The sequence below is a fragment of the Peromyscus maniculatus genome, chromosome 7 (assembly GCF_049852395.1).
Source record: "Peromyscus maniculatus bairdii isolate BWxNUB_F1_BW_parent chromosome 7, HU_Pman_BW_mat_3.1, whole genome shotgun sequence".
Lineage (NCBI taxonomy): Eukaryota > Metazoa > Chordata > Mammalia > Rodentia > Cricetidae > Peromyscus > Peromyscus maniculatus.
Window position 1 is genome coordinate 63225507 of NC_134858.1, and position 19306 is coordinate 63244812.

The 19306-nt window shown below is 41.4% G+C and overlaps 1 protein-coding gene across 5 annotated transcripts in view; it reads right to left on the reverse strand.

Annotated features, from left to right (window-relative positions):
- Znf609 (zinc finger protein 609) overlaps nt 1–19306 on the reverse strand; it is a 147490-nt gene that overhangs the window by 44654 nt on the left and 83530 nt on the right. Inside the window, exon 2 of one of the 5 annotated variants that reach the window (XM_015998012.3) lies at nt 671–848. The exons of the other annotated variants lie outside the window; for them this stretch is intronic. Within the exon in view, the coding sequence (XP_015853498.1) occupies nt 671–766 (96 nt within the window). The 5' untranslated portion in view covers nt 767–848. The remainder of the gene's footprint in view (nt 1–670; nt 849–19306) is intronic. 5 annotated transcript variants of the gene reach the window in all.

Here is a 19306-nt window from a genome sequence, read left to right on the forward strand (position 1 = left end):
GTCTTAAGAAAAGAGAGAGAGAGAGAGAGAGAGAGAGAGAGAGAGAGAGAGAGAGAGAGAGAGAGAGAGGAGAGGAAGAGGGAGGAAGAGAGAGGGAGAGGGAGGAGGAGGGAGGGGGAGAGAGAGAGAGAGAGAGAGAGAGAGAGAGAGAGAGAGAGAGAGAGAGAGAGAGAGAGAGAGAGAAATAGAGGAGGACGTTAGACACTGACCTAAAAACACAGAAAATGCAAACTGGAATATGCCTACTACTGCTTTACAGTGCTGGAATCTCGCTCTAACCTTTATCTCTTTCAGAAACATGGTTAAAAACAGAAAAGAAAAAAAAAGCCTTTGAGAGGTACTACTAGAAAAGTCAGAGACAAAATATACAGACCATCTTCCTTCCAGCTACTTCTGTGTCTCTGTTCTTGTTTTGTTTTCTGAGAAAGGGTTTCTTAGAGTATCAGGCTCTGGCTATCTGTAGACCAGGCCGGCCTTGAACTCACAGAGATCTACCTGCCTCTGCCTCCTGAGTGCTGGGATTAAAGGTGTGCGCCACCACTGCCAACACCTCTGTTCTTTTTATGAGAAAGTCAGGGCTACAAAGGCGTTTGTAGTAAACCCTGTCTCAACACTTCCCCATCTCAAAGAAAGCCAAACAAACAAACAAACAAAAAAAAAATCAACAAACCTCCCCAAACAACAAAAAAACCTTCTGTGAACTTGTAGATAGCCTTGTTTGCACATGTTCTGTTGACCATCCATTCCACAACTGAGACAGCACCATCAGGCACAGGAAGTCACCAGAAAGACATCTGCTCTTGCTCTCTCCTATCCCAGAAAGACATACTAGTTCGTATGCTCTAGATCTGCACCGAGAAATACAGAAAACATCAATGTAAGATGTAAATGGCCACTGATGCTTCTGAGCAGTATATCATATGAAACTTTGCTATTGAACAGTTCAACAAAAATGTTAGCTGAACTTCTGTACCCTAGGATTTTTTTCCTTTCTTTTTTTTTTTCTTTTTTCTTTTTTTCTTTTTTTGAGACAGGGTTTCCCTATGTAACAGCACTGGCTGTCGTGGAACTCACTTTGGAGACCAGGCTGGCCACAAACTCACAGAGATCTGCCTGCCTCTGCCTCCCAAGTGATGGGGATTAAAGGCGTGCACCACCATGCCTGGCTAATAATTTATTTATTTATTTATTATTATTATTATTATTAATAATAATTTCCTATTATTCTTTCAGTGGTATGAGATAAAATCTCACTCTGCTCCAGGCTGTCACAGCATTTGCTGTGTAATTCAGGTTGGCCTTGAATTTATCACAATCCACCTGCCTAATTTTTCATCCTCCATGATGCTGAAATTATATGAATAAGCCACCACCAGCTTCCAAAGATTTTTTCTTTTGAAAATTCTAGTCTTGAAATTAGTATGTGGCTGAGGATTCTCCTGCCTCTACTTCCTAGTATTGGGATTGCAAGTAGGTGTCACTGTGCTTTGTTTTATGAAGTACTGAGGATTGAACCAGGGCCTCCTGCATTGTTTTATGAAGTACTGAGGATTGAACCAGGGCCTCCTGCATTGTTTTATGAAGTACTGAGGATTGAACCAGGGCCTCCAGCTATTGTACCTCAGGACTTCACTAGCACATATACACCAAAACTACCCTTACAGGTCAGTTACTAAGCAGAGCTCTGGATCACTATGGAAGATGGCTTTACTTCATTATGCATTTAATTAGAAGGGAAGTTTGAGGATGGGAAAATGAAGAAATCCACCTGTGGCTTTATAAAGTTATTCTTCCTTTCCAACAGAAATCTAAAGAATGATCACAGAGAATTACAGTATTTAATTACAATACCAGCTCTGTTAATTATCATTTGGGTACATTTAGAATCTACATTAAGCCATAATGCATTATAAGTAGCACTGTGATATGCATCTAACAATCTAGATGTCTCCGGGTGGTGGTGGGTCATGCTTTTAATCCCAGCATTCAAGGGCAGAGTCAGGCAGATTTCTGTGAGTTTGAGGCTAGACTGGTGTATAGAGCAAGTTCCAGGATTACACAGAGAAACCCTGTCTTGAAAAACAAAAACAAACAATTTAGATGGCTTGACAGTATTTCACATTTATGCTTTATTTATCACTCTCCAAGAGAGAATAAAAATCAGAAAATGACTCCCTTGCTATCTTTTTCATGTATCTAAGACCCCAAAACAGAGATTGTCAAGAGATTGGCAACAACAGGGAAAATAGGGAGTAGAGATATAAAAAGTTAAGATCAACATATGTCTTTTTTTAAAAAAAGATTTATTTATTTATTATGTATACAGTGTTCTGTTTGCATGTATCCCTGCAGGCCAGAAGAGGGAGCCAGATCTCATTACAGATGGTTGTGAGCCACCATGTGGGTGCTGGGAATTGAACTCAGGACCTCTGGAAGAACAGCCAGTGTTCTTAACCTCTGAGCCATCTCTCCAGCCCCCATCATATGTCTTAATCACTAAACGTAAGTCGGGTCTCTGAAGTGCTAGGACATGTTACCATGCCTCCCCAGGCTCCAGCTACATGGCTAGGCAAACAACAAAACAAGCAAGAGCCTGAAAAGAGACCAAGAATTTCAAGAACAAATCTGAAGTTTCCTAAAGTTCATTTCTTGTATCTTTTGATGATACTTCTTTTTAGTTTACTTTTCCATATTAGTTTAATAACATCCACTAAGGTTCCTGGTGCTGACAGGCAGATGGCTCAGAGACCGGGACAGAGAGAATAACATGGAAAGCCCAAAGTCATTATCTCCCCACAAAAAGTAATTATACACTGACTTCAACCAACTTCCACATGAGAAGCATGGATGGAGAAAATTGTTCAAGGCTGCAGCATAGTTTTGGGGTAGAAAATGTTCTAAAGAAGTATTTGAGATGGACCTTCTTCTTTTCTCCCGTCACAATGTGAATTTCACACCTTCATGCTCATAGTATACTGCTCTTGCAGAGAACCTAAGTTTAGTTCCTAGCACTGATATCACAACTACCTTTAACTCCAGCTCCAAGGAATCTGATGTCTGGTTTCTGCAGACATTTGTACTCTCATACAGACATTCACACATACACATAATTAAAGATTAAACATAAACCTTTTTTTTTAAAGGCAGATAGTTATACTGGCCAACTGCAGTAGCTATAAGAAAACCCTTTTTATTCGAGCAAGAAAGGATAGATGCTCAGATTTATTCAGAATAATCAGACAAGACTGTTTGGAATTAGGATGTTAAGGCTGGGCATAATGGTACAGATCTGTAATTCCAGTACGTGGGAGGCAGAGCCAGAGGATTAAAGCCCAAAGTTATCCTTAGCAAATTCTAGCCTCTGCACCCCCTTGACCACTGAGACCTGCTCTCAACAAACCCAAACAAACAAACAACGGACAAAACTGACAGAGGAAGGGAAGTCATCTTCTCTAGTGCCCATTTATTTGACAACTGCCAAGGATAAATAAGACTTGCCTGAAATCAGAAGTCATCAACTAAAATACACTTTTAAATGAGCCCTTAACTAATCGTGAGACACCATTGGCATATAAGCTAAAAGTATAGAGCTAAAACTTCAAGTGGTATGACAACTATTGTACAGAATGGGTTAATTTTTTTTCTCCTTTTTAAGGTCAGGTTCTCACTACATAATTCTAGCTGGTCTCAAACTCATGATGCAGACTAGGCTGGGCTCCACCTGGAGCTGAGCCTCCTGATGCTATCTTCCTAGTGCTGGGATTACAGTTGTGGCAGTACCACTATGTCCAGCTTCTCAAACTTCTCATTATCCATGTTTTTCAAGTTTCTGTCCTTTTTATCCCCTTGGTTTTTTTGAGACAAGGTTTCTCTGTGTAACATTCCTGACTGTCCTGGAACTTGTAGACCAGGCTGGCCTTGAATTCACTGAGATACGCCTGCCTCTGCCTCCCTAGTGGTGGGATTAAAAGCGTGCACCACTACTACCAGGCTGTTTCTGTACTTTTTTAAAAATAAAAAATACACAGAGGGCCCTTGAGATGGCTCAGCAGGTAAAGGTACTTACTGCCAACCTGATGAACTGTGTTTGGCAATCCTCAGGCTCTACATAGCTCTACACAGTGGAGGGAGAATCAACTCCCTCAACTGTCCTCTGACTCCTCCACACATGTGCTATGGCTCTTCTCCCACACAAAGGCATGCAATAAAAACATGTTTGTTTGAGACAGAATTTCATGTAGCGCAAATTATATATAATTGTTGTAGTACTTTGAATGAGAATGTCCCCCATAGGCTCAGGCACTTAAACACTTCGTCCCCAGGTGGTGGCACTGTTTTCTGGAGGGATTGTGAAGTGTGACTTTGCTGCAGGAGTATGTCACTGGGGTAGGCAGGCTCTGAGTGTCTATAGTCTCATTCCACTTCTATTTGCTCTCTGCTTTGTGCTTGTGGGTGAGATATGGGCTCTCAGCATCCTCTTCCTGCTGCCATGCCTGCTGTTTACCGCCTCGCTCCCTGACATGATAAGCATTTTCTCCTCTGGAACCACTATCCAAAACAAACTTCCTATATAAGACACTTGGGTCATGGTATTTTTATTACAAGCAACAGAAAAATTGTCGTAAACTAAAGGATAGACTGGTAGAAATCTCAACTGTATTACTAAATAGCTGGGTAGTCACAGACTCATTATACTACAACTACCTTCCTTCCTTTTCTTGGTCCCTTCTTTTCCCTAAGATATAGAGCTTCTCTTTCAATGGAGCCCAGGCTGAATGCTTGGGCTCAAATGATCCTCTTGTCTCACTCCTCCAAGAAGCTGGAAGCTGGGACTATGGGCATGCTTTGCTATATAATGGATGTCATATACATTATATCTTCTATAAAATAAAACATTAAGGTGTATTTCTTCTTCTTCTTCTTCATCATCATCATCATCATCATCATCATCATCATCGTGATTAACTGAAGATAAAATGCTTTGTAGACAGTACCAGTATACACAAAGTTCAACACTAACCAATAATAACAGTAATAACAATGTCTTGTTAAGCACATCTTTCTAGGGTTCTTGTGGCACTATGAACTCTTTCAGATATTCAGTGGTCAGATAGCATCTCCAGTATTTACAGTGGTTCAGATTGAACTTTAATTTTTTTCTTCTTCATTTTAAAATTTAAAAAAATTTTTCTTCTTCATTTTAAAATTGTTTATTGTGTGAAGGAGAGCGTGTGCTTGTGCTTATCATAATGTATAGAGGTCAGAGACCAACTTGCAGGAGTCAGTCTTCTCCTTCCACAATGTGGGTTCCAGGGATTCAATTCAGGTTGTCAGGTTTGACAGTAAATGCCTTTATCCAGGAAGTCATCTTGCAGCTCATACATTTTCTTTCTTTATTTTAGACAAGGTCTCAGGAAGCCCTAGTTGACCTCAAATGCATTCTCCTCATGCCTCCATCTTCCCGGCAGTAGGATCACAAGTCTGCAAAGCTATGCCTGGCTCAGGCTTGGCTTTCTTTCCCTTCCTGAAAAGGCATTTCTCTTTTCGGCAGGAAGTGCACCCCATGACCACACTCCACCTCAGGAGCAGGCCCAGGTATACCCTAACTGCAGGGAATAGATTCTCCAGCTCTAGACTATTTTTTCCTTTGGTACCTTGAGATATAAACACTAATATCTGTAGCTTCTTGAGGCCACTTGACCTAGCCTATAAAGAAATCTCTCCTGGGCTGAAGGGAAAGAGCATTAACTGCTCTTGCACAGGACTCAGGTTCACTTCCCAGAATCCACATGGCTACTAACAACTATCTTTAACTCCAGTCCAGGGTATCTGATGACCTCTTCTAGCCTCCATGGGCACCAGTCACACACATGATGCTAAGATATGTACACAGGCAAAACACCCATACACATAAAGATAATAAAAACCTTAATAAAAAATGAAAAAAAGAAAAAAGAAAGCTAGCCTAAGGCAAAGCAGAACAGGGACACAGCTATGGCAGAAACCAGATGACATTTGAGCTTTTACTTGAAGCTAGTAAAGCCCATTTCTTAGAATGTACAAAATCCCAATAGTTTAAACTAGCTTCAGCCACTTTCTATCACTGCTGAAGACTGGACCACTAGATCATCCATAAGTTAAGAGTATTTTTTAGTTAGTGACTTACATTAGAATAAACACGTGGAACAAGACTGGACTAAAGGCATTCTTGTGACACACCACCTCCACCCTAGTATCAAACATCTGATATTCTTTCTATAAGCTCCCTCCCCAGTACCTTGATAAAAATCAAGGCACACTAATCTAATAACTCTAGTGGGCTAAAAGGAGGTGGAAAGATGAAGGCATCTAGCATGCCTTGCTTAGAACTAAATTTTATTCCTCTCCATTCTTTTTCTGGATCCCTCTCTTTATTCAACATCATTAAATATTTATGATGATATAAGTACTACAGTATAGTAAATGGTGAATGCACTATGATTATTGCCTCTAGGTCACAGGTGATAAAACAATTATGAACAAGTCCTTAAAGGAATGTAGTAGATGCAAATGAGGTCCCTACACAGAGGACATAATCACTTGTATCTATCTGGAACAGAGGGCAGGCAACATTTTAACTGCATCATTTTAATTTCTCTTTTTACTTTTGCAGTACTGGGTATTAAACCCAGGGCAATGTACTTTCTAGGCAAGCCCTTCAGCTTAATCTTAAGGGGCAAATTCAACAAAAAGATCAGGAAAATTAGGTTACTTTGGTTGGATGTAATACCAAATACATGGTCTCAGAGCAAGCAACAGTAATTTGTCAGGAGAACTGGAGAGAAGAGTGGGAAATTTCTAGCAGGGTAGAGTCAATGCAAAATGATAATCAGGAAAGTAACACGATCCATTATGTTTTTAAACTTTTACTGTGCTAGAGCTGGAGATACAGCTCAGCGGTAGAGCACTTGGCTAGCATGTACATCGCCCTGGGTTTGGTCTCCACCACAGACTTTTTTTCCCTTTTTTTACTATATTTTCAAGAGACGAATGAAAGGCAAGGATGCCAATTAGAAGCCCACTGTAACACTCCAAGGAAGAAATGACAACCTGAACGGAGGCAGAGGTAGTTTTAGTGAAAAGTTACAGATTAGAAGCAGAATAAATATCCAGTGATTAACTCGATGTCCAGGATGTAAGAAACATCTGGGCTGGTTTTAAGCTTTCCGGTGTCACTACCACAAACTGGGCATGCAAGAAGACAACAGCATCAGTAGCATGGACAACAAATTCATTACTTGGACAGAATCAGCGAGGAAGTGTAAGTAGCTGGATGTACATGTCAGGAACTTAAGAGACAAGTGAGACAGTAGATAATAAAAGCTCCACGCTAGCTTGGGTGAGATAGCCACAGACAGGCAGGCAGGAAGGCATACACATGCACGTGCATACACACACACTTTTTGAGACAGGGTTTCTTTGTGTATCCTCGACTATCCTGGAATTCACTCTATAGGCCGGGCTGGCCTCAAACTCAAGAGATTTGCTTGCCTCTACCTCCCAAGTGCTGGGATTAAAGTCGTGTGCCACTACTGACTGGCTACAGATATTAATTACACATGGAGAACAGAAAACAGGGAAGAGAACAGCAATGTTAAAGGAATAAGTCCAGAAAGAAAGACTATGAGAAAGTCTGAAATTGACAATAACCACGGTGACAAAAGCAAAGTTTACTGCTTATTATAAAGTGGGTATGCAAACACTTGTGAAAACACTTTACATACATGTCACTTATTCCTTGAAGCCTGGGGCAGTTACTTTTAGCAGCTGCCTTTCCTGTTTTAAAGGCCAGATCTCATGTAGTCCAGGATGGCCTCCAATTCACTATGTAGCTAAAGATAACTTCCAACTTTTGATCCTCGTGCTTCCGCTCCTGAGTGCTGGGATTACAGGTGTGTGCCACTATGTCTGGTTTACGTGGTGCTGGGTACTGAACCCAAGGCTGTGTGCATGCTAAGCAAGCACTCTATCAAATGAGCTGCACCTCCAGCCCTGCATCTGCTTTTAAACATGAATATATGTTTAGGCCACATGGAAAGAGAGAAATGAACTCAGAAGTTGCCTCAATCCTCCACATATGCACTGCAGATGAGTATGTACGCACATATGTACACACACACACACACACACACACACACACACACACACACACACACCATGAATATGCTAAGGCTGGGTGGAGTAAGTAGCTGCTAAAGGTTTGGTTCCATTTGGCACTATTGGAAAGTGTAGGTGCAAACTGTGAAGTAGATGTTTGTTCCCCGCCCCACCCCCAAGACAAGGTTTCTCTGTGTAGCACTGGCTGTCCTGGAACTCACCCTGTAGACCAGGCTGGCCTTGAACTCACAGAGATCCGCCTTTCACAGAGTGCTGGGATTAAAGGCGTGAACCACCACTGCCCAGCTGTGAAGGAGATCTTAATGCCACTGGGAATTATGTTTTCAAAGGTAATTTCTTTCTTTCTGCTTTTCACATTAGGATCTTTTGAGCAGATCCCCTCTTTTACATCCTGTTCACTAAGATGTACTGTCTCATTATAGGCTCAAAATCAACTAGAGCAAAGGATCATGGGCAGAAATATCTAAAGCAATGTGCCAAAGCAACATTTTCCTTAGGTGAACGTTTTTCTTTTTCTTGGGTATATGATACATCAAGAGTACGCTCACTAACACAGTAAAGACACTCATCAAACAATCAAGCTGGGATTCAAATTCAGGCCATTTGGTTCCAGAACCCATTCAGGAATATATATATTAAAAAAAAAAAAATTGATGGTTGTCACAAGAACTAAGAGAAGACAGGGTTTAAAGACGAGAAGAGGAGCTGGCACTGGCAGTCTAGCTCAGAGGCGCTATACTTGCCTAGCTGCACGAAGTCCTGGGTTGTTTTCCTAGCACCATGGAGATGAATGGGAAGAAAAGGAAAAGGTAGAAGGGAGAAAGAGGAAGAGGCAAAGAAAAATAATAAAAGCAACAATAAGAAAACGGGCCAGTGTTAAACAGAGAAGTTCTAATTGTAGAAGTTAAGTCCCCAAAGTCATCAGTACCAGGTTAAAAAAAAATCATGATAGGTGTAAGAACACTAGACTTCTGTATGCCGACTGTGCATATATATATTACCTTACGTAGCTCATGATGTCCTATGAAATAGATAATAGCAGTGACAGAAGAGAGAAAGTCAAACGAAATGCTTGTTAGGGATTGGAAAGATGGTAAAAGTGCTTGTTGCTCTTCCAGGGAATCAAGTTCAGTTCCCAGCACACATCTTGTGTGGCTCACAAATGCCTGTAACTCCAACGTCAGGGGATTCAATGTCCACTTTGACCTAAATGTGGCAGACAGCCACAGACACCACACACACACCAAGAAATGAAATGCTTATAAATACTGAATTATTAATTCACAAGGCCAGAATATGAGCCAAAGGATACCTTAATTTTGAGCATATTTTCTTTTCCATTATGCCATTCTATTCCACAGAAACCTAGCTATGTGCAGGAAGGAAAATGTAAACAGCTCACAATCTAGGCTTCTAGTTCTTGTCAATGCTAGCCTTATGGCCTACACATGTGAAAATGTGGACAGCTGGCTGGCTGTGGTTTTCTGGTACTCTTCCACCTAGTACCTTAGACACAAGATCACTGATTTTGAGTGCAAATTCTAAATTTTCCACTATGATTAATCTAGACTTAAGAGATTTCAACTCAATCAAAACTTTAAGTATTCTGTCTAAGAGGACACTTGCTATTTGGTACTTCTCTAGTAAAGCAAATTAATCTTGTTTAAAAAAAAATTAAGACAAGTGTGGCAGTACATGATTGTAACTCCAGCACTTGGGAGGCAGAAGGAGGATTAGGGTTCAAAGTCATTCTCCACTGAAAGACCCTAACCCTTCAGGCTTACACCCCCAAGCCTCAGGAAAAGAGAAACTTCAAGCACCAGGAAATGAGAAACTAAATATCTAGTTCCAAGAGCAGGCTGACTTAGCCATTGTTCAATCTCCCCTGCAACCATATAACAATGTAAAGAGATTTCTGTTAAGAGATGTGCTCAACTGTGACTGGGATAGTTGCAGGTGTTCCAGGAAGGACCACCATGACCTGTGTGTAAACTCTACTCCTGCCCTGATACACCCCTTGAGGTTTCAGGAAGAATGTACCCGTTGACGTAACTGTACCCCCTCTGTGATCACTCTGTACCCAGACCACGATCTTGTGAAACGAAATTGTATGGAATTGTAATCTTATGGCTTTTGTGGGTTTTTCCTTTAAAAACCCCCATGTGGCTGCAGTAAGATGCGGCTCTTGCTCTTAGGAGTGGGGTTTGCCCTTCTATATAGAAGCTTAAATAAATCCTCATGCTATTGCATCAACTGGACTGGAGTCTGGGTTCTTGGGGCGCCCACTTGAGACCCTAAACTTTGGGGTCCAACATCCACTACATAAATGAGTTCCAGGCCAAACCTGAAACCAAAACAAAACGGATAAATAAATCACTACCACCACCACTACCACCATTACCAAACAACCAAGAGAGATCAGGTATGATGGGGCATACCTGTAAGCTCAGCACTTAGAAGGCAGAGAGAGGAGGGTCCTGGGTTCAAGGCAAATAGGCTACACAGTGAGATCCTGTCTAAACAGCCCCCCACCCTCTCCCTGTGAGACGACAGGACAGATACACAAAGATTTATGATACACAGATCATTTCAATACGGTCACATACAGCCCAAGCTGGCTTAGAACTCAATATGCAGACAAGGATGACTTTAAAGTCCTCCTGATTCTACCTTCCAGGTGCTGCAATTATAAGAACATGCCACCATGCCCATCTTTTCAATGCTGTTATTTTATAGCTGAATAGAAACAAAGCAACAATCTAAGTGTTCATCAGCAACAACAGAAACAATCTAAGTGTTCATCAAATAAAAATCTCTACTGTAAAGGACAGGTAACCACAACCTATTTTTTTAAGTGACTAAAAAGATAAAAGGTTTTAACACAGTGTGGAGCAGTCCAGTGATGTTAAATTGATCACTACAGGAGTATAATTCTTATATAATCTTCAAAAGTGGAGGTCTAAAAGGATATTCTAGTTCATTTTGAGTAATGAGATCCTAGGTGATTTTAGTTTCTGTTTTTTTTTTAATTTTGTTGTTATTATTATTATTACATTGAAATTTATTGTTCTTGTTTAAAATCTATTTTTGAGAGGAAAAGGAGGTTTATGTATGTTTTATTACAAGAAAAAGGAACTAAGTTAATAGGAAATGTGAAGGCAGGAAAAGAGAAGATGGGGCATACTCGTAAGGGCCAGGTGAGGTGGCACATGCCTTTAATCCCAGCACTTAGGAGACAGAGGCAGGAAAGCCTAGTATACCGAGATAGATACAGGCCAGCCAGGGTTACATAGTGAGATCCCTATTTCAAAAAACTCAGGGTGGTGGTGGTAGTGCACGTCTTTAATCCCAGCACTAGGGAGGCAGAGAGAGGTGGATCTCTGTGAGTTTGAGGCCAGCCTGGTCTACAGAGCGAGTTCCAGGACAGGCTCCAAAGCTACAGAGAAACCTTGTCTCGAAAACAACAACAACAACAACAACAACAACAAAAACTCAGGGTGTGTGTGTGTGTGTGTGTGTGTGTGTGTGTGTGTGTGCGCGCGCACACAGAGCATCAATATGAGATCGGAGAATATAAATATCTACTGCATGCCTGCTGGGTAGCAGGACAGTATCTCAGTGGTCTTTTTGTTTGTTTGTTGAGACAAGGACTTTCTACATTGTCCTGATTGTCCTGAACTAACCATGTAGACCAGGCTGGCCTCGAACTCACAGAGCTCTGAATGACTCTGCCTCCCCAGTGCTGGGATTAAAGGCGTGATCCATAGTGGTCTTCAAAATGCAAATACATGTATTTATAGCCCAAGAACAACCTGCCTAAGTCTGATTCTAGTCCTGAACCAACGGGCATATTTCACAAATATGCAAATATCCAAAATCTTTATTGAGAAATAGCAATTCTAAACTCCTCTCTGTGGCAACCAGAATTCTGCCTGGAACAGAGCCAGAAAAAGCCATGTTTCTAGCACTTCTGAGAAAACCATGGCTGCTGTTTATCAAATTAAAATGCAAAGCAGCTCATTCCAATGTCACTAGGAACTGTCAGAAAGGGATTATGGTTCCCACCCCAAGGATGCAGGTCAGCTACACAATACCCATCTTCCAGCACTGAGAAGGAGGAGAAAGATTAGGCCTGCTTCCAAATAGCAGGCCTGCCTGCTTGTTACCGTGGTAACCTCTTTCCCCGAGCTGCTCTCATTTGTCTCTCTCTGCCTGACCTTCATGTTGCTCTGACAGTATCTGAGGAGGAAAAGGTGTCTGCCTGCCAGCTAAGCACTCCAACTGAGGGCACTGAGCAAGAACAAGAGGCACTCAAGTCCCTCTCATTCTAGACTTTAAACTGTGACCTTGCAGTGATTAGAGTTCTGAAAGAGATTTCTGGTGGCTCTTGTCATTCCATCCTTCCTCCCTGCTCTCAGGGACACCTCACTTCTCTGATACATCCTTTTAGTGTGAAGAATCTGAGTCAGAGTCAAGTGGGAGGGTGACAAGCCACAGAGAAGAGGAAAAACAAGACATGACAAGCTGAAGACTAGAGATAATAAAATATTAACTCAGAGCTGCCTGAGACCCAGCAGCATTGTAGGTAAGTGCCTCCTCTCTTCACTACTCATGCTATGTGTACTGTCAGGAGAGATAGGAGGATCCCAAACCTCAGTGTTTTTCAAGACCTGGATATAAGTGTTTGATCATTGATCAAACAATTACTGAGTTCTTTCCCTGGAAAGCTTTTATATCATGCACTGGAAGAGACCAGTAAATACATAGAAATTGAAACTACCAGAGCTAGGCATTCGTCTTACCACTGTGATTCCAGGCTGACGCAGGAGGACTGTGAATTCCAAGTCAGCTGGGACTATATATTAAATCACTCAAACCCCCCTAAACAAAGAATGAGAGAGAGAGAGAGAAAGAGAGGGAGGGAGGGAGGAAGGGAGGGAGGATAAGGAACCCTTGGGAGCTACATAAGACAGCCAGGGATGGTATCTCTGAAGAAGCAGAATTTAAACTGAGACCCAAGATGAGGAAGTGCCAGTCACACGAAGAACCACAGGGCAGACAATAAGCAGAACAGTCTACACGAACCTTTAAGACAGGAAAGAACTTAGCATGTGTGGAAGGTCCATGTTCCACTTCCTATTAGACACACCCAGGGTAAAATGTGTCTGCTGACTCTCAGGAGGCGCAGAGAATGGGCAACATTAAAACAATTAGTCAAAATTGATACGGTGGCTTGCCTCTGTAATTTTAGTGCTTGGGAGACTAAGGAAGCAGGACTACAAGTTTCAAGCTAGTTTGAGTTATTTTATGTGACTGTATCTCAAAAAAAAAAACAGGATCAGCAAGATGGCTCAGTGGTAAAAGTACTCAACACAAGCCTGAGTTGAATGACCTGAGCTGAAATCCAGGGGAGGAGAGAACCAGCTTATTCAAGCTGTCATCAGACCTCTACACATGTGTGTGTATCCACACACATACTTACAAACAAACAAACAAACAAACAAACAAACAAACAAACGTCATAAAACCAACAATGCAGCTAATCAAATGTTATTCATTGATTTCAAGTGGCTTATTATTTCTCAACCATAAAAATACTGTGATGGGGGCTGGAGAGATGGCTCAGAGGTTAAGAACACTGGCTGTTCTTCCAGAGGTCCTGAGTTCAATTCCCAGCCATCACATGGTGGCTCACAACCATCTGTAATGAGATCTGGCGCCCTCTTCTGGCCTGCAGGGATACATGCAAAACTGAATACTGTATATACATAATAAATAAATAAATCTTAAAAAAAATACTGTAATGGGTATACAGATAGTTTATCCAAGTTCTTAGGAAAATTTGAGCTACTATAATACTAGTGTGGTGGTTTGAAAGAAAATGGCCCCCAAAGGGAAAGGCACTATTAGGAGGTGTGGCCTTGTTGGAGGAAGCATGTCACTGTAGGGGCGGGCTTTGAGGTCTCTTGCTCAAGCTTCCCTCAGAGTGACAGTCAGTCGACTTGCTGTTGTCTCTGAGTCAAGATGTAAGATTCTCAGCTCCAGCATCACATCTGCCTGCGTGCCGCCATGCTCCCCTCCATAATGATAATGAACTGGACCTCTGAAATTGTAAGCGAGCCCCCTCAATTAAATGTTTTCATTTATAAGAGTTGCTGTGGTCATGATGTCTCTTCACAGCAATAAAAACCCTAACTAAGACAACTAGGGTCAATTTTCTACTGACTGCCATTCCACACAAGGGCTGGGAGACGGCTCAGTGGATAAAGGGCTGGCTATATAAGCATGATGACCTTAGTTGGATCCTTAGAAGCCATGTCAAAGCCGGTCAGGGCTGGGTAAGGCTGTAAAGCAAGCACCTCTCTAGATGATGGAAGGGTGAAATAGGAGAATTGAGGGAAGCTAGCCTGGTGTCCACAGTGGAAAACCAGCAGAGATCCATCCAGTCTCAAGCTAAGTGGAAGAAGGGGGCTGAGACCTGAGGCTGCCTCTGATCTCCACATCTCCGGGGGGGGGGGGGGGGGGGGGAGAGAGAGAGTGTCAAAGTCCTTTCTCTGAGCACACAGTGCCTTTGTTCCCTCTACTGACAAACATGTCAAGCTGTCTTGAGTCTCTGTCCCTCTGAGACGCCCCTCATAAGATTTACTTGGCTTTTACAGGAGAGAGAATAGGGCTAATAACTTGCATTATTTCCCTTTAGCTAGCAGACCTAACCTCATCACATCTTTCTCCAAACCTATGTATTTTGGAGTTTGTCGGGCTGTCACATGGAAACTGACATTGACAACTATGGCTTACCTTCGCTGAAGCAGGTCTACAATGGTTCTGGACTCATTTCCTAGGCTGACAGTATCCCAAACAGACACATGCACACATGGAGACCCGAGGAGGTCATATGCACGACCTGTGTCACTTCATAGATAATGTTCAGTTAAGGCTCTAAAATGCACATACTGAACAGAGTCAGAGTCCCTGCAAAGTCAGACCAATGAAAGTATAGAATTCCTTGCATACAAGTAGATTGATCCTTTCTCCCAACTTCCTTTTCTGAGGCAGGGGCATGCCAGGCGGCCCTGGCTGGCCTGTCATTCTCAGCAATCCTCCTATCACAGTGTTCCTTCCGAGTGTTGGGATTGTAGGTGTGAGCCATCATGCCTGGCAGGAGTTGTTTTTGTTTTGTTTTCAAGACAGGGTTTCTCTGTGTATCCGTGGCTGTCCTGGAACTCACTCTATAGACCAGGCTGGCCTCGAACTTAGAGATCCACCTGCCTCTGCCTGCTGGGCAATGCTGGGATTAAAATGTAGACCACCACCACCAGTAGAGTTTGGTATTTCTAAACATCAAGTAGTTGGCAGCTAGGAAGGATTTAAGTTTGTAAGTTAAATGGGGCCATATGTAGTATTTTTGTTCCTCTCCATCTTCTCCTGAGATCAGCCCAAACTTAGTCCTTCCATTTTCTAGCAAACTAGAAATATGCCACAGCTCACTCTGTTTTTATTTTTTTCATTTAAAAAAAAAAAAATTGGCACAGGGCCTGCTAAGTTGCCCAGGCTGGCCTTGAACTTGTGACATTCCTACTTTGGCTTCTAGACTAGCTAGGATAACAGGCTTGCACCATGAGGCCTGACAGACCACACCTAATTTTATACCAGCACCATTAGTCTCAGTTTTCACTGTCACTTGTCTGTGACACTAACTGTGAATATCATCAAGAGCTTTCTAAAAGGCTAGCTTTTCTTGCCAAATCCCTACAATATATCAGGGTATGAGTCTATTTTCAGTATGAAAATTTAAAAACCAGTTTATTTATAAATTTAACCCTACAGAAAGGAAAATCTCACATAAAACTATGCTCTTGAACTGTAACATTTTAGAAAAGAGTAGAGGGAATGGATATGATTGATACTAAGAGAAACTAAGCTGGGTACAGAGGTGCATGCCTTTAATTCCAGCATTCGGGAGACAGGTGAATCTCTGTGAGTTTGAGACCAGCCTGGTCTACATAGGGAATTCCAAGACAGCCAAAACTACATAGTGAGACCCTGCCTCAAAAAACAAAACAAATTGAAAAGAACAGAAACTTTAGAGGCTGCTCTGCCAGAGGACCAGGGTTCAATTCTCAGCTTCCACATGGCAGCACACAACTGTCTATAAACTCCAGTTCCAAGGGAGCTGTCACCCTCACACAGACATGCCAGGCAAAACATCAATGCACATAAAATAAAAATAAATAATTTTTAAAAATTAAATGAAAAATATAAAAAACATTTAGTACTGTTGCGTGGCATGGAAGTCAGCTATCAGCACCAAATTCAGGCTAAGAACAGGTCAGGTGTTGGGATGAATTAACTTTGATGTTTTTGACACAGTCTTACTACATACTCCTGACTGGCCTGGAACGCTCAGCAATCCTCTTGCCTAAGTGTTGAGATTACAAGCATGTGCTACCATGCTGAGAAAGAGTTGGAAATTAGAGGCCGTGAGTGAGCTCAGTGGTAAAGGAATTGCTGCCAAGCCTGATGACCTGAGTTTGCTCCCCAGAACCCACATGGGAGAAGGAAAGAGCTGATTCTTGCTCTCTTTGCCCTAATTTCTTGTCCAGCATTCAGGCCTATTCTCTCTCTCTCTCTTTTAAACATTTTTTAAAAAAACTCTTTTGTTTTAAAGATTTATTTATTTATTATGTATACAGTGTTCTGTCTGCATGTATGCCTGTACATCAGAAAAGGGCACTAGATCTCATCATAGATGGTTGTGAGCCACCATGTGCTTGCTGGGAATTGAACTTAGGGTCTCTGAAAGAGAAGCCAGTGCTCTTAACTTCTAAACCATCTCTCCAGCCCCAAGGACTAATCTCTAATGGCTAAGCCATCTCTCCAGGCCCTGCCTTGATTTCTTTATGAGATTAGTAAAACATGAGTACTATATTCTCTGTAAACTTTATTGATTGATGACTACCTGATTGATTATGATATTAGGGAGTAAACTTCAGTCCTTATGTATGCCAGGCAAGTAATCTTCCACTGAGTTACATCCCTAGTTCTGTTCTTAATATTTACTTTGAGATTAGATTTAGTAAATTACCTAGGACAGCCTTGAACTCAATCTGCAACCCTCAAAAAACCAAACAAACAAAACAAAAAAACACAAAAAACTCTCAATCCTCCTGCCTCAGCCTGCTTAATTGCCAGGGTTACAATCTCGAGACATTGAGAACAGTTTTAACATTGTATTAAATTTTAATCTTGCTCAATTCAAACTGGTATGAGTGTCAGGGGACAGCGCTCCTCAACAGCAGTTCTATTAACTTGGGCTTTATTACAAGTGCATCCATTAAAATAGTAGCTTCTACATTCAGACAAGTATTTTTAGTATAAAAAACAAAACACTGAGAATGAGAAGCCCTTTTGAAATTATGTGAGTAAGATAAGGGCAGTAAGTAATCAGTATCTTTGGACTAAGATCAGTCCAAGCATGATATGTGAGAGATTATTGTATTTTTAATATAATAAATATTCAAATAGTTAAGATGCATTTATTCAGACAATGAGGTAGTATCTTATGATACTTTATTTGTGCTGAAATGTGATTTTATTTGTATGTTAATAAAGTTGCCTGGAGATCAGAGCTAAGAGCAAGCCATTAAGCAAAAGTCCGATGGTGGCACACGCCCTTAATCTCGATCACATGGCAGGCAGAGTCTCTGTGTTCAAGGACACAGCTAATTGGTGACCTGAACCTTTAATCTCAGTACGAACCATAGAGACCTGGAGGTCTGTATAGACAGGCAGTGACGAGGAAGTCATATGGTTGGGTTTATAGCCAATGAGAAGGCAGAACAGAAAGGCAATAAAATGACAGGACACAGGAAGAAGGTGTCTCTCTGAGGGGAAAGACAGCAGCGAGTGGTAAGATAAGGTGGTCTTAGCTCTCGGTTACTGCTCTGATCTCTGGGCTTTTAACTCTTTATTTGGCTCTGTGTTTCTTATTTAATAAGACAGTTTAGAATTACATCTACATTACATCTACAGTATCTTTCAACCTATGAATACTAAGATGGTTTATTTTTAAGTGATTTTTATATTTCTAGTATCCCACAGCCTTGTTCTAAAGATCTCCTCCTCTTTGATTTTCATTTATAAGTCTTATTCAGGTCTTGAAAGAGATTCTATGATTTCTAGCCACCAAACTGGATTGGTTCGAGTAAATAAAAGTAAAAGTGAGGTAGGAGCTGATGCAGAGGCACTTACTGGCTTGCTCAGTCTGACCTCCCCACCCCCTTTAAAGTTTTTCAAGACAGGGTTTCCTTGTAGCCCTGGCTGTCCTGGAACTTGCTTTGTAGATCAGGCTGGTCTTGAACTCTGACTCCTAAGTACTGGGATTAAAGGCGTGTGCCACTGCCACCTGGCTCAGTCTGATTTCTTATAGCACCCAGGACCACCTTCCAGGCATGGTACCACCACAATGGTGGACCCTCTCACATTAATCACTGATTACAAAAATACCCTACAGACTTGCCTGTAGGCCAGTCGTATGGAGGCATTTTCTCAACTGAGAGTCCCTCTTCCCAAATGACTCCAGCTTGTGTCAAGTTGACATAAAAGTAGCTAGTGTAAGTATGTAACAGCATAGGTGCTCACATTGTCATTAACCATACTCTTCTTGGTCATATTTAAGAAAGTACTATGTACCCATTATAATGGAAAAAGATTAAGTTGATAATACCAAATAATTGGTGAAGCAGTGTAGGACATATTTCACAATTCAAAACTAAGAAAAAATGAAAAGAAGTTATCTTCCTTGACCTCAGGACACTGAAATGTTCAGACAAGGCTGAGATTGCAACAACTGGGGGTGGAAGATGAACTTATTTCCTTCAAAGAAACACTTCTTATAACTCCGCTATCCTCTATTCTTCACACTGCCTCCTAAAATACTGAATAAACAGCAAAGTATTTTCCTTCTGGAATCTTTTCTAGAAAACAATAGGAAGCAATAACTCATAGAGGAAAAAGGTCAAAAAGGAAAGAAAATATCTTGAAGAAAAACATTCTGGAATTGACAGAATTCATACCTTGCACAATGTTACAAATGCTTTTTTGTCTACAACATATTTTGGGGTGCTAAGAATAGCCTTAAAGTGGGATG